This window comes from Aulonocara sp. 'chitande type north' Nkhata Bay, linkage group LG15, assembly GCF_057382095.1.
Source record: "Aulonocara sp. 'chitande type north' Nkhata Bay isolate Kocher_YH1m ecotype deep benthic linkage group LG15, A_spYH_male_GT1.1, whole genome shotgun sequence".
Lineage (NCBI taxonomy): Eukaryota > Metazoa > Chordata > Actinopteri > Cichliformes > Cichlidae > Aulonocara > Aulonocara sp. 'chitande type north' Nkhata Bay.
This window is the reverse complement of record NC_141358.1, coordinates 13,313,551-13,339,653: the sequence shown is the minus strand read 5'-3', so window position 1 is coordinate 13,339,653 and position 26,103 is coordinate 13,313,551. Positions and strand designations below refer to the sequence as shown.

General features: G+C 38.6%; 1 protein-coding gene across 9 annotated transcripts in view; it reads left to right on the top strand.

The window, feature by feature from the left end:
- Positions 1-26,103, top strand: part of otofa (otoferlin a) — an 88,300-nt gene that overhangs the window by 54,116 nt on the left and 8,081 nt on the right. For 2 of the 9 annotated variants that reach the window (XM_086264295.1, XM_086264296.1), the window contains exons 6-43: positions 2,352-2,422; positions 2,680-2,806; positions 4,381-4,435; positions 5,597-5,728; positions 7,068-7,130; positions 7,474-7,558; positions 7,722-7,881; positions 8,091-8,277; positions 9,782-9,968; positions 10,478-10,701; positions 11,269-11,377; positions 11,474-11,657; positions 11,864-11,984; positions 12,566-12,666; positions 14,668-14,758; positions 15,768-15,884; positions 15,994-16,146; positions 16,260-16,452; positions 16,897-17,021; positions 17,119-17,253; positions 17,810-17,971; positions 18,285-18,356; positions 18,619-18,738; positions 18,825-18,986; positions 19,108-19,270; positions 19,713-19,879; positions 20,080-20,109; positions 20,229-20,366; positions 20,481-20,556; positions 21,517-21,662; positions 21,756-21,890; positions 21,980-22,117; positions 22,218-22,345; positions 22,629-22,799; positions 23,630-23,790; positions 24,001-24,143; positions 24,225-24,313; positions 24,866-24,964. In XM_086264295.1, coding sequence (XP_086120421.1) covers positions 2,352-2,422; positions 2,680-2,806; positions 4,381-4,435; positions 5,597-5,728; positions 7,068-7,130; positions 7,474-7,558; positions 7,722-7,881; positions 8,091-8,277; positions 9,782-9,968; positions 10,478-10,701; positions 11,269-11,377; positions 11,474-11,657; positions 11,864-11,984; positions 12,566-12,666; positions 14,668-14,758; positions 15,768-15,884; positions 15,994-16,146; positions 16,260-16,452; positions 16,897-17,021; positions 17,119-17,253; positions 17,810-17,971; positions 18,285-18,356; positions 18,619-18,738; positions 18,825-18,986; positions 19,108-19,270; positions 19,713-19,879; positions 20,080-20,109; positions 20,229-20,366; positions 20,481-20,556; positions 21,517-21,662; positions 21,756-21,890; positions 21,980-22,117; positions 22,218-22,345; positions 22,629-22,799; positions 23,630-23,790; positions 24,001-24,143; positions 24,225-24,313; positions 24,866-24,964 — 4,920 coding nt within the window. Of the gene's footprint in view, positions 1-2,351; positions 2,423-2,679; positions 2,807-4,380; positions 4,436-5,596; positions 5,729-7,067; positions 7,131-7,473; positions 7,559-7,721; positions 7,882-8,090; positions 8,278-9,781; positions 9,969-10,477; positions 10,702-11,268; positions 11,378-11,473; positions 11,658-11,863; positions 11,985-12,565; positions 12,667-14,667; positions 14,759-15,767; positions 15,885-15,993; positions 16,147-16,259; positions 16,453-16,896; positions 17,022-17,118; positions 17,254-17,809; positions 17,972-18,284; positions 18,357-18,618; positions 18,739-18,824; positions 18,987-19,107; positions 19,271-19,712; positions 19,880-20,079; positions 20,110-20,228; positions 20,367-20,480; positions 20,557-21,516; positions 21,663-21,755; positions 21,891-21,979; positions 22,118-22,217; positions 22,346-22,628; positions 22,800-23,629; positions 23,791-24,000; positions 24,144-24,224; positions 24,314-24,550; positions 24,650-24,865; positions 24,965-26,103 lie in introns of all 9 variants that reach the window. The other 7 variants (XM_086264293.1, XM_086264294.1, XM_086264298.1 and 4 more) reach the window with 5 other exon arrangements.

Sequence of the window (26,103 nt, the reverse complement as noted above, 5' to 3'; positions counted from 1 at the left end):
CTGCTTCAAAGTTCAAAGTGTTGTGCTTTCAGAAATGCTCTTCTGTGTACCTCTGTTGTAAAGAGTGGTTATTTGAGTTACTGTTGCCTTCCATTTAGCTTAAAGCAGTCTGGCCATGCTTCTCTGACCTCTGATATCAACAAGGCATTTTTACCCACTGCCATTCACTATATATTTTCTATTATTCTCTGAAAACCCCAGTAAATCAGCAGCTACTCCTTCTGGCACCAACAATTATGCCATGTTCAAAGTCACTTAAATCACCTTTCTTCCCCATTATGTTGCTCAGTTTGAACCTCAGCAGGCCATCTTGGCCATGCTTACATACCTAAATGCATTGACTTGCTGTCATGTGATTGGCTGTTCAGATATTTGTGTTATTAGGCAGTTGAAAAGCTACAATATCACATTAATTTCATAAGAGTTTGTTATGAGCTCTGGAGACTCTCGTTTGATTTGTAGAAGGATCTTCCCGTCTACAAATATCTACAAACCCATCATCCTTTCTCTCCTCTACCTCCTGTCTTTGTACATCTGAACATGTCCCTCCACCTCTCTCTCTCTCTCTCTCTCTCTCTCTCTCTCTCTCTCTCTCTCCCTTTCCCTCATCCTCTCATCTGTCCAGCTACCATTTGCCAGGCTGGTCTGTTTTTTCTGCAGCTGACAGATATAGTATATGGAAATATAGTTTATAATAGAAAGAAGCTTCAGGTGGATTGATTTGACCTCCTTGGAGCTGAGTAGCATCAGTGTTTTTCATGTGGTATGTATAAGAAATACTTTTGTCACATTATTACATTGCAGTGATGTGTCCTCAGACTATAAGGAGAATAAGGGCTATAAGAGAAATAGGTTAGACTACTCTTTTTTTTGAAGAATAACTGTGAATGCAACTAATGTTCGATGTTAACTGCGTTATTAAAGTGGTATTTCATTTAGCTGATGAGGCTTCAAATTCAGCCCAAAACGTAAACATATTTAATTTTTGTCAGGGTCCGTGGGTCTTGGAAAAATTTTATTCTTTTGTTTGTAAAGATCATTTGTTTTCTTTCTTTTTTTCCCTTTAATGTATGTTTTTCTGGTTGGTTTCTTTATATTTGCTAGTTTCATATTCTCACATAGTTCTGTCCATGGTTATAGTTTGGTTTATATTTAACTCCTTGAGTTCCTGTGCAATCCTGCTTCATGTCATCCTGCATGGTTATGTGTTTGCTTCCTCTGGGTTCCCAGCATTTTCAGCCTTAGGCATGTTTCAGTTTTCCAGTATTTCTGTGAATGGCAGCATTAAAGCTGATATTTTCAGTTATACCTGTTTCCTGAGTCCTGCATTTGGGTCCACAAACCTGCCTGCCACACAGCCGACACCTGACTGCTTGCAATCTTGTAGCACTGAAAGAGAGCTGGAGAAGCTGGGTCTAGCTTCTTGATTAATTGGCACTTTTTCATCATTCATATACAGTTCACGATTTACCATCCAGCACTTTTAATTTAAAGTAACTTATCAAGTAGGAAAAATATGGTTAAACTTTGCCTCAGGGACATGACGCAGATTGAGAAACCTAAAAGTAAAATCTTAAGCATAAATGGCCATTTTCACTGTAATTGGAGGCTCTTTTTTGCATTTTTAGTGGGTATTTCTTAGTATATTCTGACTTTTATCAGGAATTCATAGACTTTTAAACCACCATGGGTTATGAACCTATCATATGAGATGTCTTAAACTTCAACTTTTCCATATTCCATGAAATGAGGCTGAACTGTTTTAAAATTACGAGGTAAAGATCAAAGCAAAAGTTGAACTCTGATACACCCGGCTCTCACTGCTTGAGGCAACAAAAGGAAAACCCTCCTATTCATTAATTTTCTGACATGTATCCATATCCGCAGCAAATTAGACAGCCACACTCATTCTTAATTATTAAGGCCCCTCATTTGTCGATCTGCTGATGACATCACAAGCTCTTTGTTGTTGCGGTGATATGTGATCCAGATAATATCGATGTGGAGACACTCGATACTCTTGTTTTGTGATTGAGGGTCTGGAGAATTGTTTGGTGGTGATCAGGGGGAGCAACAGGAATTGAATGTCCAGCCAGTTTCAAAGATGTCTGTGAGGTATGGTCAACTTTATGGTGTTGAATTGCATTTTGAGGGTGCACACAAGCCAGCAGTGGAGTTTTTGCTGGAGTTAAGTTCAGGTTTTAATGTTAACCCAACTCTCCTTATGTTACAACTCAAAGTGACAAGTTTGAAGTTCAGGATGGATCGGCAGTGAATCAGACACTTCATTACCATGATATCACTTCCGTCTTATCGCTTCTCTTTTTCATTGTTTTGTTCATCTTCACTAGAGCAGGGAAGGGAGTTTTCTCAGCCATGAAGCTCGGAAAGATCAAGAGCTCTAGAGATGACCACAAGAAAGGTAAAACACTCCACAAAACAAGACCTGTTTAAGTTACTGAAATTAGAAACTGAAGATTATTTTCTGATCTGAAATTACTTATTATTTATAATTATTTAACAATAGAAACCTTTGATAGTTGTCTATAGGCTTAAAATTGGTGTAAGCAGTATGTAATTGAAAATAATGGAGATCTAAAGTACCCATCAAGTTTTATTTGGTAATTGTGTGGTTTTTTTGCTTTGTTTTTTTGTTTTTTTTTCCAATTATTCTTGCAGATGAGCCAGCCGTCCTGGACATGGAGGACTTGGACAAGAAAGCAATGCGTCTTGCTGGTATGCTGGAACCAGACACCATCTCTTTGGCCTCTGTCACGGCTGTCACCACAGACGTCTCCAATAAAAGGTCTTATACAGTAACGCATGCACACATCACAAGGCACAGCATTAAAATACAAGCAGACCTAGAGGCAGATTTCACAACCTGAAAGTTACAGTATCTCATAAAACTAGGTTATCTGTGTGGTGTAATGTAGTGTGGAATCCTGAAACAAGCAGAAACTGCTGGAATCTGTTCTTTCAAAGGCACACCCACAAGCTACTAAAAGCTATTAAAAATGCTTGAATTTAAACTTTTATGAAGGCAGGCTTGTGTAAAATGAAGAAGTTCAGTCTGTATTTTCAGAGAGAGCTACCTAGATCTACCAAAACGTCTTCAGCTGATGTAATGTTAATCTGTTTTGCAGTCTGATTAGAAAATAAAATATATGGAGGTCTGAAACCGCTAATGTACAGGCACTCAAAGGAAGAGTGGGGAACTCCAGGCCTCAAGGGCCGGTGTCCTAAAGGCTTTAAAAATACCACCCTGGGACAACACACCTGAATCAAATGATTAGCTCATTGCCAGCCCTCTGGAGAACTTCAAGACATGTTGAGGAGGTAATTTAACCATTTAAATCAGCTGTGTTAGATCAAGGATACATCCAAAATCTGCAGGACACCAGCCTGGAGTTGCCCACCCCTGCTCTAGAGAAAACAGTGGTTGGAGACTGCAGTTCGACCAAAATTATTGCAGCCTTGCTGTCTTTGAAATTGTTGCTACAAAAATCGATCTACAGTCATCTGGCATTTTTAAGTTAACTTTAGTGCATCAAGATGGCAAAAAACAGGAATAAGACAGAGTTAGTCTGCTATCAGTTTGTGATTAAATGCTGCCATGTTAGCACTTGTATGAAATCTATTTGTGATAATACAGTGATTAACTGTGACAAATCAGTCAAAATCATGCACAGAAATTCCAATTACAAGCCACAACCTCAGTAATATGAAACAGAAATTCAGATATTTCTCCACAAAAAGTGATATTGGTACTGCAGGACAGTGACTGCAAAATGGCATAGCAACATGAACCTTACTTATGCAAGAATATAACCATGTTACAACCAGTTGGCTGCCAATTAGCAACTAGCTGAGTCAAGTCCCTTGTTGCAAAGAGATGAATCACAAACAAGTTGCACTTATCAGCACACAATGACGCAGAGTGTTGGCAATATGCCTGTATTTATAAATTAGGTGGCAATTGTTTGCAAACCCAACGCCATATGTCTGAAAGTGACTGCAACTGTTTGGAGACAGGTTGCCTCCCCCCTTGGCAACCACTTTGAAGGTGTCGCCAAACAGTTGAAGGTTTTGTTTTCCTCAACTTCTCGGTGGCCATTTAATTGCCACAACTGTATGCAATTGGTTGTGGAATGCAAAAAAATTGAATGCAACCACCAGTTTTTCCTTTTTTTTTCTTTTTTTCTTTTTTTGCTGTGACTGAGCAATTTGCAGTTAAATAAGCTAAAGTTAGTTGCACAGTTTTAAATATACATACACAAACATACTATGTTTAAGATTCAAACTTCAAATTAAATTTGTTTCATGCTTTTTCACTGTCAGTTTGTTGAAGAAAAATCATGATTATGTTGATTTCTTCAGGTCAAAGCCAGACATCAAAATGGAACCAAGCTCCGGACGACCAGTGGATTATCAGGTGAGTTTTTGCATGTAGATGTGGGGTTGAAAGCCGGTCTTTGTAACCAACTCTATCGACTTGATTTCCTGCATGTTTGGCCTCAAGTTTGTTTTGTTTTGTCTTTTTTTGATTAAGCGTACTTTCTTTTTCTCAGGCTGGTTAAACTCAAAGCAACTCCTACATTTGTGTGCATCAGATCTAAATGGGATCTGGGGGTCATTAAATTACCCGTATATAAAGAGGAAGGAGATGGCTTACCTAACAGCTACCTTAACTTTTCTTCAAAGTTTAAAAGACCTTGGAGCAACTGTGGGCTACAAGGCAGCTAATTAACACGTCCACTCTCATTTCCTCCTTTTAATATCAGGTCATCTCACTGCAGGCAGTTAGCTTTTAGCACAAAAGGTGAAAGCAGACCAGCCTAGCTGGCTGCTTTCTATCTTTAAAAAGGCTGTAGACAAAATAACACGTTGTATCTCATTTGTTGCAAAATTTAAAAATTATAGTTTACTGTCATACACAGGGATTGTGCCCAGTTGCATGTGCACTATTAATATGTCCACTGATATTGTAGATGTACTGATATGTATATTTGTGTACTTTACCGTCACAACTGTTTGCCTACTGGGACTAACAGTTCTGAATTTATTCATCATTACATCAACAAACACCTAAACAGAACAGTGTAACTACGCCGCAATGATAGCACATGGCCCATTTTCATGACCTATTTAAATGTAAAAAACAGAATACTTTTGTACACCAGCTTGTAATCCTCGTGCAATCGTGAGCAGCAGACTGTCTCTCCCTTTTTTTTTTGTTTCGCTTGGTTTCTCTTCATCAAGCAAAGAATAATTAAACCAGAGGGATACTTGAATGTGGAAACCTTCAGCTGGGATCTAGTCTGTCCATAAGCAACTACATTACCTCAGCCTGGGGAAATGTTTGAGTAAAAACAGTCTAAACTACTGCGCTCTGACAAAAGCCCTCACAGCTTTTCATCATTAGTTTCTGAAAGATGGGTCTGGATTGTTTTTTTATGAATTGTTCTCATGATAATTACTGAATGGTTGAATTATTTATAATGAGACCGTTGCTGTTTTTTGACTCACTATTGGAAGAAGAGCAGCTTGTTTAAAGTTTCAGAGTCAGATCTGATGCATTAATGTCTCTCATCAGATCAGCATCACGGTGATCGAGGCCAGACAGCTAATAGGCCTTAACATGGACCCTGTGGTGTGTGTGGAGATTGGAGATGACAAGAAGTACACATCTATGAAGGAGTCCACCAACTGTCCATACTACAACGAGGTGAGACAATTTAAGCTTTTAAAATGTAATTTGCGAGCTTTGTCCTTAAAGTAACAAATCTGTGCATGTTTATCGTCTGACTTCTATCAGCTCTGTGGACCACTTTTGTGTCTTTCAGTTCACTGTTTTGGTTTTCAGGCAACAATTCTAATTTTCCAATGCAAAAAAAACAACAACAATTGGACATGTGGGTAAAGCTAGGCAAAGCTAGTGAGAACAGTTGTTTCTCAAAATGAAGTCATCAGTCAGCTACAACCCTGAACTTCATTAATATGCAAAGAACAGTAGAGGATAGGAGTAGTGTTCTCTTTGATAGTGTAATGCTGCAATGATTTATTGACTAGTGTACAATGCGCTAAATTGGAGAGTGTTAGTAGCAATTGTAAGGTGGTAAGGACTGTGCAGAGCTCAGCCTCTTAGTTGTGCCCTGCAGGGGGTGAAAGTGACAGTCTGTTATCGATTGTCTGAGGATCCCCTATCAAGAGACAAACTGTAAAGCAGAGTAATCATGATCAATAGTGCTTTAAGCGTTCTGTCTTTGTGTCAAAACCGCTTCAGTCCCAGCTTGTTCTGCATCTGTGCTATTTCAGGTAGCGGTACATTTCTCTGCAGTAAGATTCCTAAATTGGTTGTAGAGGGAAAATTAGTTGCATATCCATGAAACAAATCTCCTGTCAAACCACTCGTTGCTCTGTTAGATTGAGATCTGGTGAACGTGGAGGCCATTTGAGTGCAATGAACTCACTTTCTGTTCAAGAAGTTAGTTCAGGTGATTTGAGAGACAAGAGAATAAGAATGCAAAAGACTGCAAACTGTGGGTGATGTAAGCCTATGTTGCTTTGTTAGGAGAGGCAACCACTGTATTTTAATCCACCCATGCATGCCTGCAGCAGAGTCAGTGGGCTACAGTCCAGCACAGCATAATTGTCTTTACAGGGAGAGAATAACTGCCCCACATTAGTGTGGGCAAACAAACACTAACTGCAGATGTAAAATCACACATGCTAGAACAAGAAATAAATCTCACAAATAGTCATTGGTGTGTATGTGCTGGTTACTAGTTAATTATCCATCCTGAAATAAAACAGCAGCAGAAAGCAGCAGATCTCCCACCAAAGTGGCCTGATAATGAGAGGATCTTCTCTCTTTCCCACACTTCCTTAGTTAATTTCTGAACTGATGTTTTCTTGACTTCAAAGTTATCTAGAAACAACTGCCTGACACATTTTACTCCAAGACCAAATCTGAAAGAATGATGTGTTTTCCTACAATCATTACTAGAAAAACGAGGGCATGAGTAACTGCGTGTTAATGAGAAAGCTTTTTTTTTACTCTGCAGTATTTTGTCTTTGATTTCCACGTCCCTCCTCACGTCATGTTTGACAAGATCATCAAGCTTTCAGTAAGTAATTTATACCACAATGTGTCCACACTTGAGTGCGTCTGAATAGACTGTTACCATACCCTCTTTCTTACAGGTTATGGTATATGAGCTGTAAATATTACATTGTTAGTTCACAAGAGAAAATGTAATAGCCCCATTGGACAGAAGGTTGTATAAGCCAAGGCTGAAACTGTTCATGCTTTATAAGGTGTAAAATATGTAAAACTATGCACCCCCAGCCCCCTTAGTAGGAAATCACGTTAACAGACATCAGTTTCTTTATAGATTTTTATAGATTATTATAGTCTCATAGCTTATTGCCTTATATACAATATTATTTTTTACCTTTTTGTCTAATTAGGTTATTCATTCCAAGAACCTTTTACGGAGTGGGACCTTGGTAGGAACCTTCAAAATGGATGTTGGGACTGTTTACTTTCAGCCTGGTAAACTCCAAGCTTTCTGCTTTCATGCTTTTATTTGCATTCATGTAATACTTTTCATTTTCAAATATCAATTTACTAAATGATTATTTAAAATTTTGATGTTGTAAAGTGAAAATGAGCTGATAAATGCTGTTAGTGACTAACTGATTGACATCTGTCTCAGAACACCAGTTCTACCATAAATGGGCCATCCTGTCTGATCCTGATGACATCACAGCAGGATCTAAAGGATATATAAAGTGTGACATCGCTGTGGTCGGAAAGGGTGACAACATCAAGACTCCACACAAAGCCAATGAGACTGACGAAGATGACATAGAGGGGTAATAAGCTGTCACTGATTAGGAATACTGTCGTCAAGCGAAATCTGCAGCATACATGAAAATCTGTTAAATATCTCAGATTTACTAACACATGTTCTGAATTAATCCCAAGTATTTCATATGCTTGTTACATGAAATTATCTCAAATGCAGACAGTAACTCCACAGGCTTGCCTCTGGATGTTGTTTTGCTATTACCCTGTCCTCTAGAAATCTCCTGCTGCCAGAGGGCATCCCAGCAGAGAGGCAATGGGCGAGGTTTTATGTAAAGATCTTCCGTGCAGAGGGACTTCCTAAAATGAACACAAGCATCATGGCTAATGTGAAAAAGGCCTTCATAGGAGAGAACCGAGATTTGGTGGACCCCTATGTTCAAGTGCACTTTGCTGGGCAGAAGGTAATATGAGGCTTGAAGGCTTGAAGTAGTTAGATTATTAATTACTGCATTTATATTTATGTAGGCGCTTTAGCCATAGTTTAGTTAAGCACCCAGGAAGAGTTTGTGGTTAATTTTAATATTTCTGGACCGTGTGGTACCCAGAGGTTTAGATTAGCTCCTTTTGTAGAAATATTGTTCATTGAATCTCTAGAATATAAAATAAATCAGATTTAAACCATGTTCATAGTAGTTTAAGCCGTAAGTAAGTACGTCTTGGCCTAAAAGTGAGCATGAATGAGTTTATGTTCAAATCAATGTTTATTTTAAAAGGGACAATGCATATTATCATCATGTATCATCATATTATCATCATCACCAATTCATATTTGGTGTTTGCTTTTAATACTCTAAGTTGTTTTATTATGTATGTTGTATTCTTGTACAGCACTTTGGTCAACGCTCCTGTTGTAATTAAATGTGCTATATAAATAATTAAACTATTAAACTATGTAAATATGGGAGATTTAAACATACAGGCTAATTTTCATCTTCAGTTCCTAGCAAGCTGATGGCAAAAAAAAAAAAAAACATACGATGACAAAAACATAAAAAATTAAAATGATTTATAAAACCTCACAATGGCAAACATACAAGATATTATTATTATTATCTGCTCACTATCACTGGAACACATTGTTTTCTCTTTGTGAGATATGCAATTGTGAGATATGCAATTATGCAATTAATTATAAGGTGTGAGAAACTGAACTGTGATAATGTTTTAATTATAACATTTTTCCAATTTAGCTTTAGCATGAAAATAAAAACATTTTGCAGTTTCTGTAAAGCGATATTTTCAAAATATTTTTGAGCTACTGAAGCAGGTTGAAGCAGGTTGTCAGCATTTACTTGCAGTGGTTCAAAAAATTGCCTTGGACTACACATGTATGAGCTTCATATGCATAAATTTAAAACAAAATGTCAGGTAGCTGGCTCCAAAACTGCCAGCTACCTGACATTCTGCTTCAATTTTGAGACTTGGAAATTGCCAACTGGGTATTAGTTGCTGAATTCATTACTTCTGTAGTGCCAATCATTAACTGACAAAAAGGCTCCCTAAAACGATTTCAGTGTAAGTCACAGAGATTAAAACCCACAGCATTTATTCCAACTGCAAAGACACCTACTGTATTTTGTGCACTGTGGTTTATATTGAACATGCTCTTAAGAAATCTCAAGGAACCAATTGAAGAGAAAACCAAACTACTATATACTATATATAAATGCTATATGCCTCAGTAAGTCACATTTAATCAAATGAAAAAAATGTGAGCACTTTATTTAGCATTTAAACATTTAACAATATTTGCTGTTGCAGAATGACGACTCTATAATGTCTTCTTTAAAGTCTACATTATTAAACTGGCACAGCTATAACTATATAATGCTATAACTGACCAAAGGTGTTTTTTTTCTCTGTGATTCTGTTATAATTCCTTATAATTCCTTTTCCTTTCTCCAGGGAAAGACTTCAGTCCAGAAAAGCAGTTATGAACCAATATGGAATGAGCAGATCATCTTCACCGAGCTGTTCCCGCCTCTCTGCAAAAGGATAAAGGTCCAAATAAGGGACTCAGATAAAGTCAATGATGTTGCCATAGGAACCCATTTCATTGACCTACGCAAGATATCAAATGATGGTGATAAAGGTGGGTCAAAACGTAGTTTTTCTTACCAACATTGATTATCTGCCAAGTACTTTAATTATTCTGCCATGCTAGTGTCTATCTGTATTTTACTAAATGTACTAATTAGTGTGGTAGATTGTGTATTGAGCCATATGACGTGCCTGACCTTCTGCTAATGTCTGTAAGAAATGACTTGTCTGACATTCAAATTAACTTGCTGCACATGCTGAACCAAAGGGGAGGTGCAGTGGACTGGAGAGCATGTTGCAGCCCAAGACAGGAACTGCACAGAACTGCATAGCCAAGGCACAAGTGCAAAAACCACAAATGCTGCAACAGTAAAGCAAAACAAAAAAAACATCCTGTGAATGCAAAAATCCAGCAAACAGATCTAAACTGAATTTGTTTTTGTTTTTTTCCCCCAGATTTAATTAAAAAGACAATACTTAATTGATAATAAAGTTAGGGCTTCCGCACCATCATTCTGTTTGAGCCCATAATAAAAGATATTTTTCCTTTACTTTGTTCAGGTTTCTTGCCTACCATGGGTCCAGCCTGGGTCAATATGTATGGTTCCACTCGTCAGTACACTTTAATGGATGAGCATCAGGACCTGAACGACGGACTCGGAGAAGGGGTGTCCTTCAGAGCCCGTCTCCTGCTTTCTGTAGCTGTGGAGATCCTGGACACCACTTCACCTGAGATCTTCAGCTCCACTGAGGTTCACGTGGAGTCTGTTTCCAACATCTCAGAGGTGAGATAGACCCGAGATGGTGGTGCTGTGTAGCTTTATGGTGTATTTATGAAGCCACGCGTAACTGCTCAGCAGAGGAAACAAAGGCACTAGATTTGTTGCTTTAAGCTGTGTTGTTCATATTTCCCTCTGCTGAGAAAATCGTTTAACCCAACTTCAAACATCGTGAGAAAATGTTCTGGTTTGGGGTTCTGAACAGGATGCTAATAACTAACACTGAAGTTTAATGGCATAAGAATATCAACTTGAGTCTTCCAGGACTACATTAGCGAGATAAATTGGACTGGACTGGCCTTGCAGAGCTACCTAAAAAGCATAGTGATGAACAGCTGCAAATAATACTGTTTTTTTAAGTGTAATGATTAATATTTTTTTATATTTTTTAATAAGAACCACATGAATGGATAACAAGCAAAGGGCAGAAAATTGGAACATAAAATCAAAGTGCCTCAGCAAGTCAGAAGGGAGACATGCAGTTTTTATGTCTGTTGTAAATTGCAGCTGATTATCTGAATAGGATGCACTTTGCTCTAGTAAAATGTTTACTGTCTTTTTTACCCCCATCAGAGTGCTACAGGAAAAATAGAAGAGTTCTTCGTCTTTGGTTCCTTCCTGGAGGCCACCATGATCGACAGGAAGACTGGCGACAAACCGATCAGTTTTGAAATCACAATAGGTAAAAAATAAATTGAAAAATGTACTGATTTGTTGTGTTAATATTGACCTGAAAAGTCAATAGCTGCTGTAACTACCTGGATAAATCATTTAACAGGTAACTATGGTAACCAGATAGATGGCGTGAGCAAACCGTCATCAAAGAAGAAAAAGAAAGACGGAGAAAATGAAGAAGAGGAAAGTGAGCTGATCCAGAACTCCAGTGAGGATGAGGCGGATGAGGATGGAGACCTCGTATCAGTGTCCTCAACTCCTCCCATGAAGCCTGTCATCACTGACAGGTTAGGGGTGAAAGGTCACAGATCAGAAAACAATTTAATTATTTTGCTGTTATTAGATTTGTTTCAGTTAGCCAAAAAAATGTATGCCTTGCTCAGTAGCAAACTGTTATAGACTGTATCCTTTTTAGTAATATAATGAAATGTAACCAACAAGTATTGCCTGTAATAATTACAAGTTAGTTAACAGTCCTGTTCAATCATTACAGGAACTACTTCCATCTTCCCTACTTTGAAAAGAAGCCATGTATCTACATCAAGAGCTGGTGGCAGGACCAGAGAAGACGACTTTACAATTCCAATATGATGGATAAAATTGCAGACAAACTGGTTAGTGTACATCTTTATGGCACAAAATCATTCTAATAATCTGTAGCAGCCAAGCTAAACACTATTATGATGTTTAGTGGTGGTTAGCACCTTCGCTTCACACCAAGAAGATCCCGGGTTTGAATCCAGTCTGGAACCTTTCTGTGTGGAGTTTGTATGTTCTCCCTGTGTCTGTGTGATCTTCTCTTCCTCCCAAAGACAGTCCAAAGAGTCCAAAGACATCCACGGGGTCGTGTTAATTAGTGTTTCTAAACTTCTGTAGGTGTGAATGTGAGGGTAAATGATTGTCTGTCTGTCTTAGGGTTAGACTCCCCTGCGACCCTTATTTGTAGATAGAACATAAGATAGAACAAAACTATCTCCAAATTTGCAAAATTTCCAAAAAATGCTCTCTTTGTCTGCAATTTTCACACTTTGTGAAGCCGTTGATTGAGTCAGATGTGACCCTAGGGTGACCAGTTGTGGTCCGCTGGTTTAAGATATTATTTGTTATAGATGTAATAGATGTTTTGAATGTGTGAATGTATAAGTAATAACAATTTGACTTGTCCTAAGTTTTGGAACTGTTTGTGTTTGGACAGGAAGAGGGTTTGAATGATGTTCAGGAGATTATTAAGACTGAGAAGGCATTTCCAGAGCGTAGACTCAGGGGAGTGCTGGAGGAGCTCAGCGTCGGCTGCAGGTGAGCTGCATAATAATGATCATTTCTCATGGTTGCATATCAAAGCTACATACAATTAGCATTCAAACAGCAAGAAAGACAAAAAGCTACCTCTGCTACCTTCATGATCACTCAGCTTTAAAGTAAATAGTTATTAAACATGTCATGGTAAAAGGAACCAGCATTGGTTTTTTTCTTTATGTTCTTTCAGTAGATTTCGAAACTATTTGAATTAATCAGAGTTCGTACGGGTGCTTGAAATCCTTGAAAATGCTTGAATTTTAATATTGTATTTTCAAGGTTTGAGAAGTGCTTGAATTTCAGATGTGCTGCTTAAAAGTGATTGAAAGCGTAATTGTATTTCATTCACCACAAATAACTATCTGATTGAATAGTTTTCGTATCAGAGAAATAAAACGAGTCGCAAAATGTAAAAGCAAAATTTCTCCGCCTGGGCTGCCTTGCACCTCTGTCTGTTTCAATGTGTGACCCCGCCCCTCCCCCTGACAGTCAGGGATGAGTGCGCTAACATACCTGAGGTTGCTGTTTTAATGAGTGTTTGATGGAAAATGACAATAGCGGAGTTTGCGCTCTCCAGACGCATAATAGGTGAGTCCTAGCAAATAATTTTCCAGTCCAAACTATTTTTTGGAGTTGCATAAATAATTTGTGCGCCTTCTTATTTGATGCAGAACACCTGATTGTTCTGTAAATAGTTTTAAATGGTTATATAAAAAACCTCTGAGCCTTGGCTGCATTTTTAGGTAAATAGTACCATATAACTTTGTTGTTTGCAAAACTCGTGGATATTTTTTAAAAATGTACAATTTCTATTTGCATTTCAAGTTATGAAAATGATTCATTAAACATGTTTGTGGTTTTTACAGTCAAAAATATAACTTTTTTCTACTCGTATTTTAAATTTTGTCTGATTAGATAAATTGCGCTTATACAGTTTGTCAAAATGAGAAAATAACTTGTTTCTGTGCTACCAAAGTTCCCCAGCTTTCATTCAAAATGTGTTTATCATCAGCACCTACACATAAACTACTTAAACGTTATAAATGGCTTCAAGCTCACACTGAGACCTGTGGGACACTATCAGCCACTGAGACAGTAGACACATTTATGTGTATATGAATATTTCATACTTTAAGGCTGCCTGTTTATTTAAGGGAGATGAACAAAATACATTAGAATTGTACATAATAATATTATAGATGACAGATTGAATAAATAGATTTTAAGTAGATGCTTCTGCATTTTTAAAGTCTTATATGTTGAATTGAACTATGTGATCTTTTCAAAGTCAGTGCTGTTCTCCATGCCTGTCTGACTGTACATGATGTTATTAGCACAAACACTTTAAAGCTGATCATTTAGGACTTCAACAATAATACAGACAGCAATGTAGTTAAACATCTTACAGTTAGTTTTATTGGGAATTAACTTAAAAAACAAATAATCAAACAGATGTCTCTCCTATTTTTTGTGTCATACAGGAAAGAAGCATCAATATCTGATGAGAAGACATTTCTTTTTTGTTTTGTTTTTTCAACAGGAAATGAATATCTTTAAAAAGTTGACTTGTTCACATTTCACATCTTAATTTTTAAGTGAAATGTATGCATATAAGGTGACCATTTGCAGTATTTTTGTGTGGTGCGTTTTTCTATGTCTTAACAAAAGGAGAACAAAGGTGTTGAAGTTCACCTATGATTTGTTTTAATTTTCACATGATCTTACTGAGGTGATGTGAATTGAAACATGCATTCTTTTTTGGGGGGCGGGGTAGTAAATGTGCTGGAAAAGCTTAAAAAGGGACCTTGAAAGTGCTTAAAAGGTGTTTCAATTTTACCGTGAAAAAGGCGTATGGACCCTGATTAATAAAACATTAATAGTTTAATACCTCACCACTTGCACATATAACGACTGTAGAATCACAGAATACTGCAGAATATAATTTTATATACAGTGTTAAGCCTGTAAAGTGTGTGTGTGTGTTTTTTCTTTTGTTTCCAGTCGGTTTGTGTGTCTGGCTAACAAGGATGTGAACCAAGCAGGCAGAACCAAACTCGATCGAGAGAGACTCAAGTCCTGCATGAGAGAAATGGTATGATCCATGTTTCTTGATATGACTTGATATTAAGGCCAAACAAGTAAATTAATTTCTGAAATACATTATCACTGCCTCATGATAATTGAGTGCAACACATCTTTGTGCATTTGCAACATTACCAACACCATCACAGTCTCTCTGGTTCAGTGTTCGTATTTGGCTGTGACGCAACTTTTAATTCGTTTCAAGAGGAAATGCAACAAGAATGCAAAGTGTTCAGAAAGAAAACAGAGCCGTAAACAGTGGTTTAGAGGTGGAAGGAGAGGAGAGGGTTGTAGCGCAAATAGTTTCTCATATCCGATGCTTCTGAACACTGTGCACTTATATATATATATTTACTTTTATTTATCATATTTTAAAAATACCAAAGATGAATACAAACTTAAATTGTTTGTGGAAAAAAAACTGATGGCAATTCATACACTTTATGTTCAACTCAGTTCAGTTTTATTTGTATAGTGCCATTTTACAACAATATTCCCCACAAGGTGCTTTATAGTGTGAAGTAGAGATACTACAGTTTAAAAAAAACCAACAACAATTAGACTACGGCTTTTAGCAAGAAATGGCGATGGTGGGAAGGAAGAACTCTGTTTTGACAGGAAGAGACCTCCATGAGGGGCAGCCATGTGCTGCAACTTGCTTGGGAGTGAAGGGGAAAGAAAAGAGAATAGATAAATGAGCGCATACAGAGACCATGAATAGCAAAAATGATAAAACAAACTATGGGGGAGAGAAGAAAAAAGTTGCAATCGTGACATTTAAATGCATCAGGTGTGAAAAGAGGGGAGTGGAGAAGTGCTCATGGGATGTCCCCCACTAGCCTGAACTTAAAGCAGCATAATAAGCATCACCTGATCCACCCTAAACTATAGTTAAACTATAGCCCAAACTGGTAGCTGCTTCCACATATGTATGTCTCTAAGGTGCTGTAACTCTTTACTGTACTGCACCAATAAAGCACCGTATGCCTCATTACCACTAATTATCTCTCCTCCTGCAGGACAGCATGGGCCAACAGGCTAAGCAGATTCGGACTCAGGTGAAGAAAAACACAGTCAGAGACAAACTCAAGCTGGTGCAGAACTTCCTGCAGAAGCTTCGCTTCCTTGCTGATGAGGTAGAGATGCAATCCCTCGTTGTGTGACCCTTGGACATTTAAAGTGTTAAGACATCATCGGGTATGGAACTAGAAATAATGAGAATGGTCCTCTGTCTTCACTGTCCAGCCTCAGCACAGCATCCCAGATGTTTTCATTTGGATGATGAACAACAACAAGCGCATTGCTTATGCACGAATACCTTCCAAAGACATCCTGTACTCCATAGTGGATGAGGAAACTGGCAAAGACTGTGGAAAAGTCAAAGCTGTATTCCTTAAGGTGCAGTAATCTCTAAGCTATACAAGTGACTAAGAAAACCAGCATGTTTTCATTTTTCGTAGTTACATTTTTTTGATTACTTGGTTTCTTGTTTCTCTTATCTGTCTCCGCAGCTTCCTGGTAAGAAGGGTTTTGGTCCTGCAGGCTGGACAGTTCAGGCTAAGCTGGAGTTATATCTATGGCTGGGCCTCAACAAGCAGAGGAAAGATTTTCTCTGTGGATTGCCAAATGGTTTTGAAGAGATTAAAGGCACTAAAACTGGCCCTGGTCTTCACTCGATGCCCCCCGTCGGCCTCGTCTATGACAGTAAGCACTATACACACAAAACATGACAAACTCTGGAACTTTTACACATCTGAGAAGCAGATATGGACTCATCATTTTTGTTAGTGCCAAATAATTAGGCAGGAAATACTCCCATCATAGAAAGTACCTGTAACTCTAACATGGATATTTTATCTTTTGAATACTTTGTCTTTTGTATTATAGTAAAGTCCTCTTTTTTTAAATTTTCACTCCCCATAATTTGCTTAATTTCATATCGCCTGATTTGCCGTTAACGTTTAACTCTAAAATCAATTCTAGGCAAAACGCACACAAACAAAAAAGTCAGTCAGAAACAGACATTGATTTCAATTGATCGCCTTTACTTTGTGGCTCAATTTTCTAACCTCGGTCTAACATTGCTCACAAAGGGGATTGCATGTCAGTTAATGTGATGTGATATTTGTCTTTGTGTGCATCCAATAGTGAAGCAGGTGTTCCAGCTGAGAGCACACATGTACCAGGCTCGCAGTCTGTTTGCTGCTGATAGCAGTGGCCTTTCAGACCCCTTTGCGCGGGTCTTCTTTTCCACACACAGCCAGGTTACTGAGGTAAAATGAGTGCCCGCACATGCAGAGACTGTGTTTGTGTTTATGCTGATTATGCATAACTAAACTTAGTATTTGTGTGTGTGTGTGTGTGCTGCAGGTTCTGAGTGAGACTCTTTGCCCTACTTGGGATCAGCTGCTGGTGTTTGATGATGTGGAGCTGTTTGGTGAGGCCAGTGAGCTGAGAGACGATCCTCCAATCATTGTGGTTGAAATCTACGATCAGGACACTGTGGTAGGATACTATTCTGCAAGAATGAGAGAATGGAAGGATACCTACATACTCAAACTGCATGCTAAAATGTTTTAAATGAGTTAGTGTGTGCTAATAAAGCTCTAAATGTGCTTTGCTTCTCCATCCCTTATGTTCTTAATGTCTGTCCACCCTTGTCTCACTCCACTCTGTCCTTCAACTAAACTCTGACCTCAATTATGTTGTGCTGGCTAAATAGAGTGACAGAGGATTGCTACTGTAATGTGTCAATGTATTCTAATTTTTCTAAAATAACTTTCTTAAAATTTGATCTCTTTTTTCTCCAACTAGATTTAAAAAATCTTTGCAAAATGTGCTTTCTACTTCAGTGGCATCCTAAGACCTAGACCTCTCTTATTTGTTCAGATTGTACTGTAATAATCATTTGAGACACATATTTGTTTAATAAGAAGATTGAGATTTTTACTTTGAACCTTGAGCCATTTGGTGCCACACAGACTGCACTTCCCACACCCATGTCTAACCCTGTATCCCCTTATTGCCTTGGCCGTCTGCTGTTACACATTGTGGTGTACAGGGTAAGGCAGAATTCATAGGTCGGACCTTTGCAAAGCCCACCATCAAGATGTGTGATGAGCATTATGCACCCCCGAGGTTCCCGCCACAGCTGGAGTACTTCCAGATTTACAGGGGGAACTGCACTGCCGGGGAGCTTCTGGCCGCTTTTGAGCTGCTGCAGGTAACACATGGAACAATGTCTGAATACACTCGTAAATATCTCTCTCCGTGTAAAAAATTATGTCTCACTCTTTAATTCTTTTCCTACTTTTCCTTTCTTAAATAGGCCTGTAAACTCTCTACATTATCACTATTTCTTGTATTTGACACTGACAAACCTTTTCTATTTACCCGTCTCTCCTCCCAATACAACCAATCCCATTTTCTCCTTTTATGTTTCTTTTCCAACTTATCCCTCCACTTCCCCTTTGAATCACCCTTCTTTTTCTTTAAAATATCGATTTTCTATGTCTTTCTTCTCCTGCTGCCTACAGATACCCTTTGATGCAGAGGAGATCAGGCGAGCTCTGATTGCTGTCCATAATTTTGCTGTTCCTCAGATAAAGGTTTTCTTTTCCTTCTCTCTTTTCAGCCAGATTTATCTTACTGTCTGGCAACAGTGTTTTCAATGTGGACAATAGATTGTGTTTTTTTCTCTGCCAACAAGACATTAACAATTCCCTTTTTTAAACTTTCTTCTTAAAGTTGTTCTTTAAAGAGAAAAACTGCGTTAACTGAAGAACTTTGAGGGCTGTGGGTCGTAAAGCTGATAAAGTGCTCTCAGAAGGCTTCCAACTTGGTTTAGTTCCCTTCTCTCCCCCTAATTAGATTGGTCAAGGAGGCAGGGCTGACCTCCCCCCCCTTGAGGGGCCGACAGATTCAGAGCGTGGACCCATCCTCCCTGTGCCGCTGGGCATCCGGCCAGTACTGAGTCGCTACCGCATAGAGGTGAATTTGAACTACTACTCTGGCTGTGTGTTCTGAGCTTTTTAAACCCCCCTTCCTTATCACATCCCAGTTGTTCTCTGGCTCAGGTTTTGTTCTGGGGATTAAGGGACCTGAAGAGAATCAACTTAGCTCAGGTGGATAGGCCCCGTGTGGACATAGAGTGTGCAGGCAGAGGCGTTCAATCTGCGCTCATCCAGAACTACAAGAAGAATCCCAATTTCAGCACCCTGGTCAAATGGTTTGAAGTGGTAAGTGCATCGATCATTTGATATTTAGACCCATTGAAAATGGTTGCTTAGATGTTAAATCGACATCCTTGAAGAAAACATTACTCTTGACTAGAATTTTTTTTCTCGATTTTGATCATAGGACCTTCCAGAAAATGAGCTTCTCCATCCCCCTCTCAATATTCGGGTGGTGGACTGCCGAGCATTTGGCCGCTACATCCTGGTTGGGTCACATGCTGTGAGCAGCCTGAGACGTTTCATTTACAGCGCTCCAGACAAGACTTCCAACAACTGGGCGACCGCAGGTGCTGACCATCATGTGATGAATTAGTTAATAAGGGCTCTATTAGCTGTAACATGAGTGTGTGAGCCACCAGCTCTTTTTGTCAACACTGTGCAACACTGAGTACTAAATAACAGTGTAATATCTGCAGTAGCAGTTGGTAATAAAGGTTTTAAGTGAAACACATGAAATGCAGTCTTTCAGAAATGTCTTTTCTCCGTTTTTTGTTTCCTTTTTTCTAAAAAAAAAGACTTGAAGAATGTGATCAAACATTTGAGATAATGTTTGTAAATCCTCTTAATATAGTCTGTTCTGTAATAACTTTACTGATTTCCTCACTTGCTTTCTGCTCTGACCACCTTTTTCCTGTCTACATCCTCCCTTTATCCCTTCTCTCCTCGCTCCTCTCTCGCATGTCCTTTCCTTCCACCCTCTGCTGCCTTTAACTTTCGCCTGCACACCAGCTAAGCTAATGAATGGCTACATGGTCCTGACCAATGGCGGACCCCAGCCCCGCTCCTCACCCAGCCTTTCCCCCCGCTCCTTCTCTCGCCCCGCAGGTGACATCGTTGTCAACATGGATGGAGATCCTCCAGTCCGAAAGATGGACACCGTCGTCAAGTTAGACGCAGTAAGCTTTTCATTAAGCTTGTGCACAGTGGATTTCTATAAACTGTATGTTTATATGGTGTATTTGTAGCTGGTGGTAGTAGAAGTCCTGCTTTATGTTCAGTCCTCTTTACCTGCCTCTGTACATGTGCCAGTCATACCTGCGCCATCCGCTGTGTGTATTAATCCTTGTGTTGTTTTATGTGACGCCCCCTACTGTAGACGTCTGATGCTGTTGTAAAAGTTGACATGGTGAGTAGTCCTCTTGCAGAAACTGAGCAATAAAAATACGTGCCACAGTCCGCTGGTGTGTCATTATAAATAAGAAGTCAATCTACTGAGGGTCAGTTTATGTCTGCCCTTCTTTTAAGATTGAGGAAGAAAGTGACAAAGACAAAAAGAAGAAAAAGAAGAAAAAGAAGGGAGGAATGGAGGAAGAGGATGAGCCAGATGAGAGTGTTCTGGACTGGTGGTCTAAATATTTTGCTTCCATAGAGACACTAAAGGAGGTTTGTCCCTTTGAATACAGTCAATTCTGTTTGCTTCTACATGTGTCCTACGGGACTTTTTTTCACAAGCACAATCCTATTAGACTGACAAATACTTCTCGGTTGGTTTTTCAGATCCTCAGAGCCCAGGAGGCAGCTCAGGCAGAGGCCGAGGAGAGAGAGGACATCGAGATAGCAGCTGAAACGGCAGGTATTGAACTCTATCAAATCAGCAATGCTGCCTGCCAGCATGCAGCTGTGGCTGAAGTCGAAGAGTCTGAATGCTAGGAAAAGGTGCTTTGATGCTTTCCTTTTTTATCTCCCTTGGAATAGGGCCATGCTAAATGAAACAGAAGAAGATGTCGTCATGTAGTTTATCTCACAGAATTCAAATTTCAGTCCACTTTTGTAACTGGTAGCGTCACTTTATCTTTTTTTAATTTCATTTACACTTTTGGTAATGAAGTGTTAATTTTCACAGGGTTGTCAACATTTACATCACCACAATGTCGCTAATATTGAATGTTAGGCTGTGGTTTTGCAAACATGGACCTACTATATCCCTGACTGTTTTCGGTTCCTTGAACTATTATGTAGTAGCATGAGAGGCATCATATGTGTTTGTTGCTCTTCCTCTCTTTCGTCCCATGAATCCATCATTCATTTGTGCAGAGCTGAACATCATAATCATTTTTCACATTAGCATGACCTCCCAGCTATGCAGTACAGATGAAAGCTGGAGGAGAAAGGTCTGCTTTATTAATCATCAGAAATAAAATTATTAAATACTTTTTATCGCATAAAATGATTTACTGAAACTGCAATAAAAATCAGGCGCTAGGCGAGTCGTATGAAGAAAGATCATTTTTAAGTTCACAGTTACAATTTTACTATTCTTTGTACAAGTAAAATGCAGTTCTTGTTGTAATCTGTTCTCAAAATAAAGTTTGTCAATATGTGACTGTCACTCTTCTCGATCAACATTCTTTTTTCAGAGAATGTCAAAGGATAATAAATAAAATCTCCACAAACTGGGAAATTTAGTCCCCTGATAAAGACCTATCAGCTTTCATGTTATATAATGTGTAGTGGTGCATGCAACCCGGCCACCTATGTCTTCATGTCTTCATCCCATATGTCTGTCTTCACCTCCATTCATGGTTTCAATCAGATGTCAAACCCGATGAACTTCTTCTGAAAGGCTCCAAGACGAAGGAAAGGGGCAAAGAGAAGAAGAACTCTAAGGACAAGAGGAAGGGTCAGGCTGCAGATGGCTCCGAGAGGCGACCAGTGAAAGCAAAAGTGGATGAGCTAGTGGTGAATATGCCATTAACAGTCATACAAAAGCTAGCCAGCACACGTTAATGTCCCTGCACACTTAAAGTTTTTGTGTTTGCCGGTTTATTTCAGGTGTACAACAAGGAGCTTGAGAGTGAATATGGCAACTTTGAAGACTGGCTTCACACGTTCAACCTGTACAGAGGAAAGGCTGGGGAAGACGACGAACATGCTCTGGATGATGACAGGATTGTTGGTAGATTCAAGGTGGGAAAACACTGTCTAAGAACTGTTACTTGTCAGACTACACTAACAGAAAATACAACATATAAATATCATTTTTTTTCATCAATCAGGGATCCTTGTGTATATATAAGTTACCTGTATCTGAAGAGATCACAAGAGAAGCAGGATTTGATCCCAACATGGGGATGTTCCAGAGCATCCCGCACAACGATCCTGTCAACGTCCTCGTTCGTGTCTATGTGGTCAGGGTAGGTGGCCTTCTTTATGTCTAAATCTGTGCCACAGTCATAAAAACTAAGTGTATGAAAATAAAATGAATACTTTTTCTCTCTTCTCTTTGTTTTCCAGGCTACAGACCTCCATCCTGCTGATATAAATGGGAAAGCTGACCCATACGTTGTCATTAAACTGGGCAAATCAGAGGTCAAGGACAAAGAGAACTATATCTCCAAACAGCTCAATCCAGTATTTGGAAAGTAAGTCGAGAGAAATTTTGAATCACTTTGTCGTTGAATGATGGAGGTGTAATAACAAAAAAAAAAAAAAGTTGTTGCTGCTCATCAAATTCTTGATGAGCATATATTTTTCAAAAAGTTTTACTTGTACTTTTTTAACTAAACAATGGCTGTAAATTATTTTCATGTCCTTGTATTGTGCATTTATTTCCATTCCATTGTTTAGACAGTGACCCAACTTTATGTGTCAGGATCTATTGCACCTTTTGAACTATTCACATTACCCTCCACTTCCTGTCCTCAGATCATTTGACATCGAGGCCACCTTTCCCATGGAGTCGATGCTGACGGTGTCTGTGTATGACTGGGATCTGGTCGGCACAGATGACCTGATTGGTGAGACAAAGATTGACTTGGAGAACCGTTTCTACAGTAAATTCAGAGTCACCTGTGGCATTTCCTCCAGCTACTCTGTGTGAGTGTAAATCTATTTTATCCTGCTTGAGTTGTTGTTTAAGTTGTAATGCCACAATATGAAACTTAACATTTGTTTTAAGTACTTTTTTGAAATGTGGAATTCTTAGCTTAATAATAGTATAAATAAACAACTGAATTATTAAAAGTTTCCTTGGTTTGACTGCATTTGGTTTGCAGTTAAGTAGCACTTATAATATGGCTCAGTAAGAACATGATTATAGAGGGGTAACAACAGTCACTGCCTCTTTGTTGGTTAATGGTTAATATCGAGCTATTGCTTGATATTTTTAACTGGGTAATATTAGACTGTAAATAAAATTATGGGGTAATAATGTTGAAACAAATGAAAAAATTCAGTTATAAAATATAAAATTATGGTGAAAAAATAGGATAACCTTGTAAAGTAATATAGGTTGATGTTTTCATATATTAGGACACCATTTCAAAATTATAATGGTGAAATTAGTTCTGTTGTATGTCCTAAAATTCTCCAAGGTAACATAATTATAAAATTTGATGCTGTCGCTTGTTACCTGGAAAACCTTTGCTGTAGTTTAATAACCATGAATCTGGTCTCCAAAATATAATACTACCTGTTTCTATGTAATTTCATAGTAAGAATAAAGTCAACCAAAATGCCCAGAGGTATAATAATTATCTGGGGAAAAAAAGTTTCTGTGTAATAACCATGAATCAGCCATCTTTTCTAAGCAATTTCTCTATATTGCAGCCAATAATATTTCCTACAAAAACCAAGGACCAGGAAAATACATATGCAAAACCTTTCAATGACTTACATGCTCTCTCTGTGGTATTTCTTGATGTTAGCCATGGATATAATTCTTGGCGGGACCCTATGAAGCCCAGCCAGATCCTGGCTAAACTCTGTAAGGATGGCAAGATCGATGGACCTCATTATGGGCCAGGAGGCAAAGTCAAGGTGGCTAATCGAATCTTTACAGCACCGACAGAGATTGAGGATGAAAACGGTATTGTTATATTTTTCCTCGTGATCCTGATTAATCTTCTTTTGTCATTTTTCTATATCTCATTTATATTCCTTACATATCCATTTACACTAAGTTGGTTTTACAGAGATTTTCAGATTTGTTTACATTAAGATTAAGGTGAGGTGAAATACGATTTATTCCGACTTAAGCTTTTCTTGCTTTCCTCGTTGCTTACTATTATTCTATTAGGTCTAAAGAAGCAGACTGAGGAGCATTTGGCCCTCACGGTGCTGAATCACTGGGAGGAAATCCCAAGAGTTGGCTGCAAGCTCGTCCCTGAGCATGTGGAGACCCGACCCTTGCTGAACCCAGACAAACCCGGTATTGAACAGGTAGGAAAGGACTGCGTTGCTAAGACACCCAAAATGTATCTGATTGGAAATTAGAGCAGATTCTTTTTTATTTCCTCAAAGGGCCGCATTGAGATGTGGGTGGACATGTTCCCTATGGATATGCCTGCTCCTGGACCTGCAATTGACATTTCTCCAAGAAAACCAAAGAGGTACATCCTGACTGGAGCAATAAGATGACTGTCACTTTGAAAATATTCTATGTTAATACAAAGCTATAAACTGAATATAAATATTTATTCATTGCTCTTCTCAACAGAAAGCTTTTTTTTTTTCAAGAACAAAATGTAGTTTTATCCCCTGGTTAAATTATGGTTTGACTAGTTAGCTCTAAAAATGTCAAATATAAGTCCAACTATGTGTGTTCCTTCCTCCCCCTCGCTTACCAGATATGAGCTCAGGGTGATTATTTGGAATACAGACGAAGTAATACTGGAGGACGATGATTACTTCACTGGGGAAAAGTCCAGTGACATATTTGTCAGGGGGTAGGTACAGCGGGATGGGGCAGCCAACCCTCATCCCGTGGGTGTGAGCTGTGTGTGATTTGTTTTGCAGTTAACCATTACCTTTTTTTTGTTTTGTTTTGTTTCCATTTTTCTGTGTGCGTGTTTGTGTCGTGTGTTGCGTCTCTGTGTTCGTGGCGTGTCTCCTGTCTGTCGTCCTCTCTCTCTTTCTCTGGTCAATACTCTGCTGATGTCTAGCTTTGAGCTTCGTGTTATAATTTGGAACACTGATGACGTAATTCTAGAGGACGATGCATTCATGACAGGAGAGAAGATGTCTGACATCTATGTCAGGGGGTAAACACACGAATCCATTGCATGGCTCGTAACAACAAAATACCCTGATTTACTCCTTCTGAAGCCCTTGAATCCTTTTTTTTATGACCCTCCTGTTTCTCTAACTCTGCATAGCACGCAACCTCGCTTGTCTCAAACACCCCTGTCAGCACGAAAATAAATGCATATGGAAAAACTTGCACAGAAAGGACCAAACCACATGAACAACACGTAACAGCATATAATACAAACAAATTAATGTGCCAATGCACTCACCCCCAGCCAATCCCAACAGACCCCTCCCTGAACTTGCTTCAATCAGATGTTTCTTACTGTTGAAAGGGGGTTTTCCTCTCCACTGTCACCAAAGCACTTCCTAATGGGGGGGTCATGTGATTGTTGGGGTTTTCTCTGTTTTTTCTGTATTATTGTAGGATCTTTACCTTACAAAGGCACATTGAGGCAAATGTTGTTGTGATTTGGTGCTATATAAAGAAGATAAAATTGAATTGAATTGAACCAGTATAACCACTACTTTTAGACAATTTCGACCGACTGCAAAGATATGTCATGTGTTGACATAAAAAACTGTGGTACAAAATTCAAAATGCTTTAATCATGAATAACTAGGACTAACTTATGTTGTTCATGAACCTTCAGTTAAGGTAACACTGAGCAACAATTCCTATAATGCCAACTCACAAGACTCACATCCTATTGACAAGTCAAGGCTTGCTAATAAAGTTGTTTTACCCTACGTACAGTTATTGGTCTCTGGTGAAATAACTTTTTTTCAAAATGCTAAAGAATTGATATTAGTTTCCAGGTAAAAATAATAATAATAATAACAGTATAGTTTTGTTCAATTTTTTATTTAATGCAACCAACGCATATGGCAAATAAGACTGGCCTTTTTTTTTTTGCTGTTGTTGTCTTTTTGCTTTTGTTTTTTTACAACGAGGCATTTGAGGTTTTCTCTGTGTGGTTTGGTCCTGCAGTAAATTACAAATATTAATTTAAAAGATATTTACGGTCATGGAAAAAAAACTCCAGCATGGAAGTGTACTGCACAGACACAAGTATACAGGTGTTCCTGATAAACTGCTTGGTGACTGTCTGCATGCTTGTACGATCGAACTCTTGTCTTTAAAAGTGACATT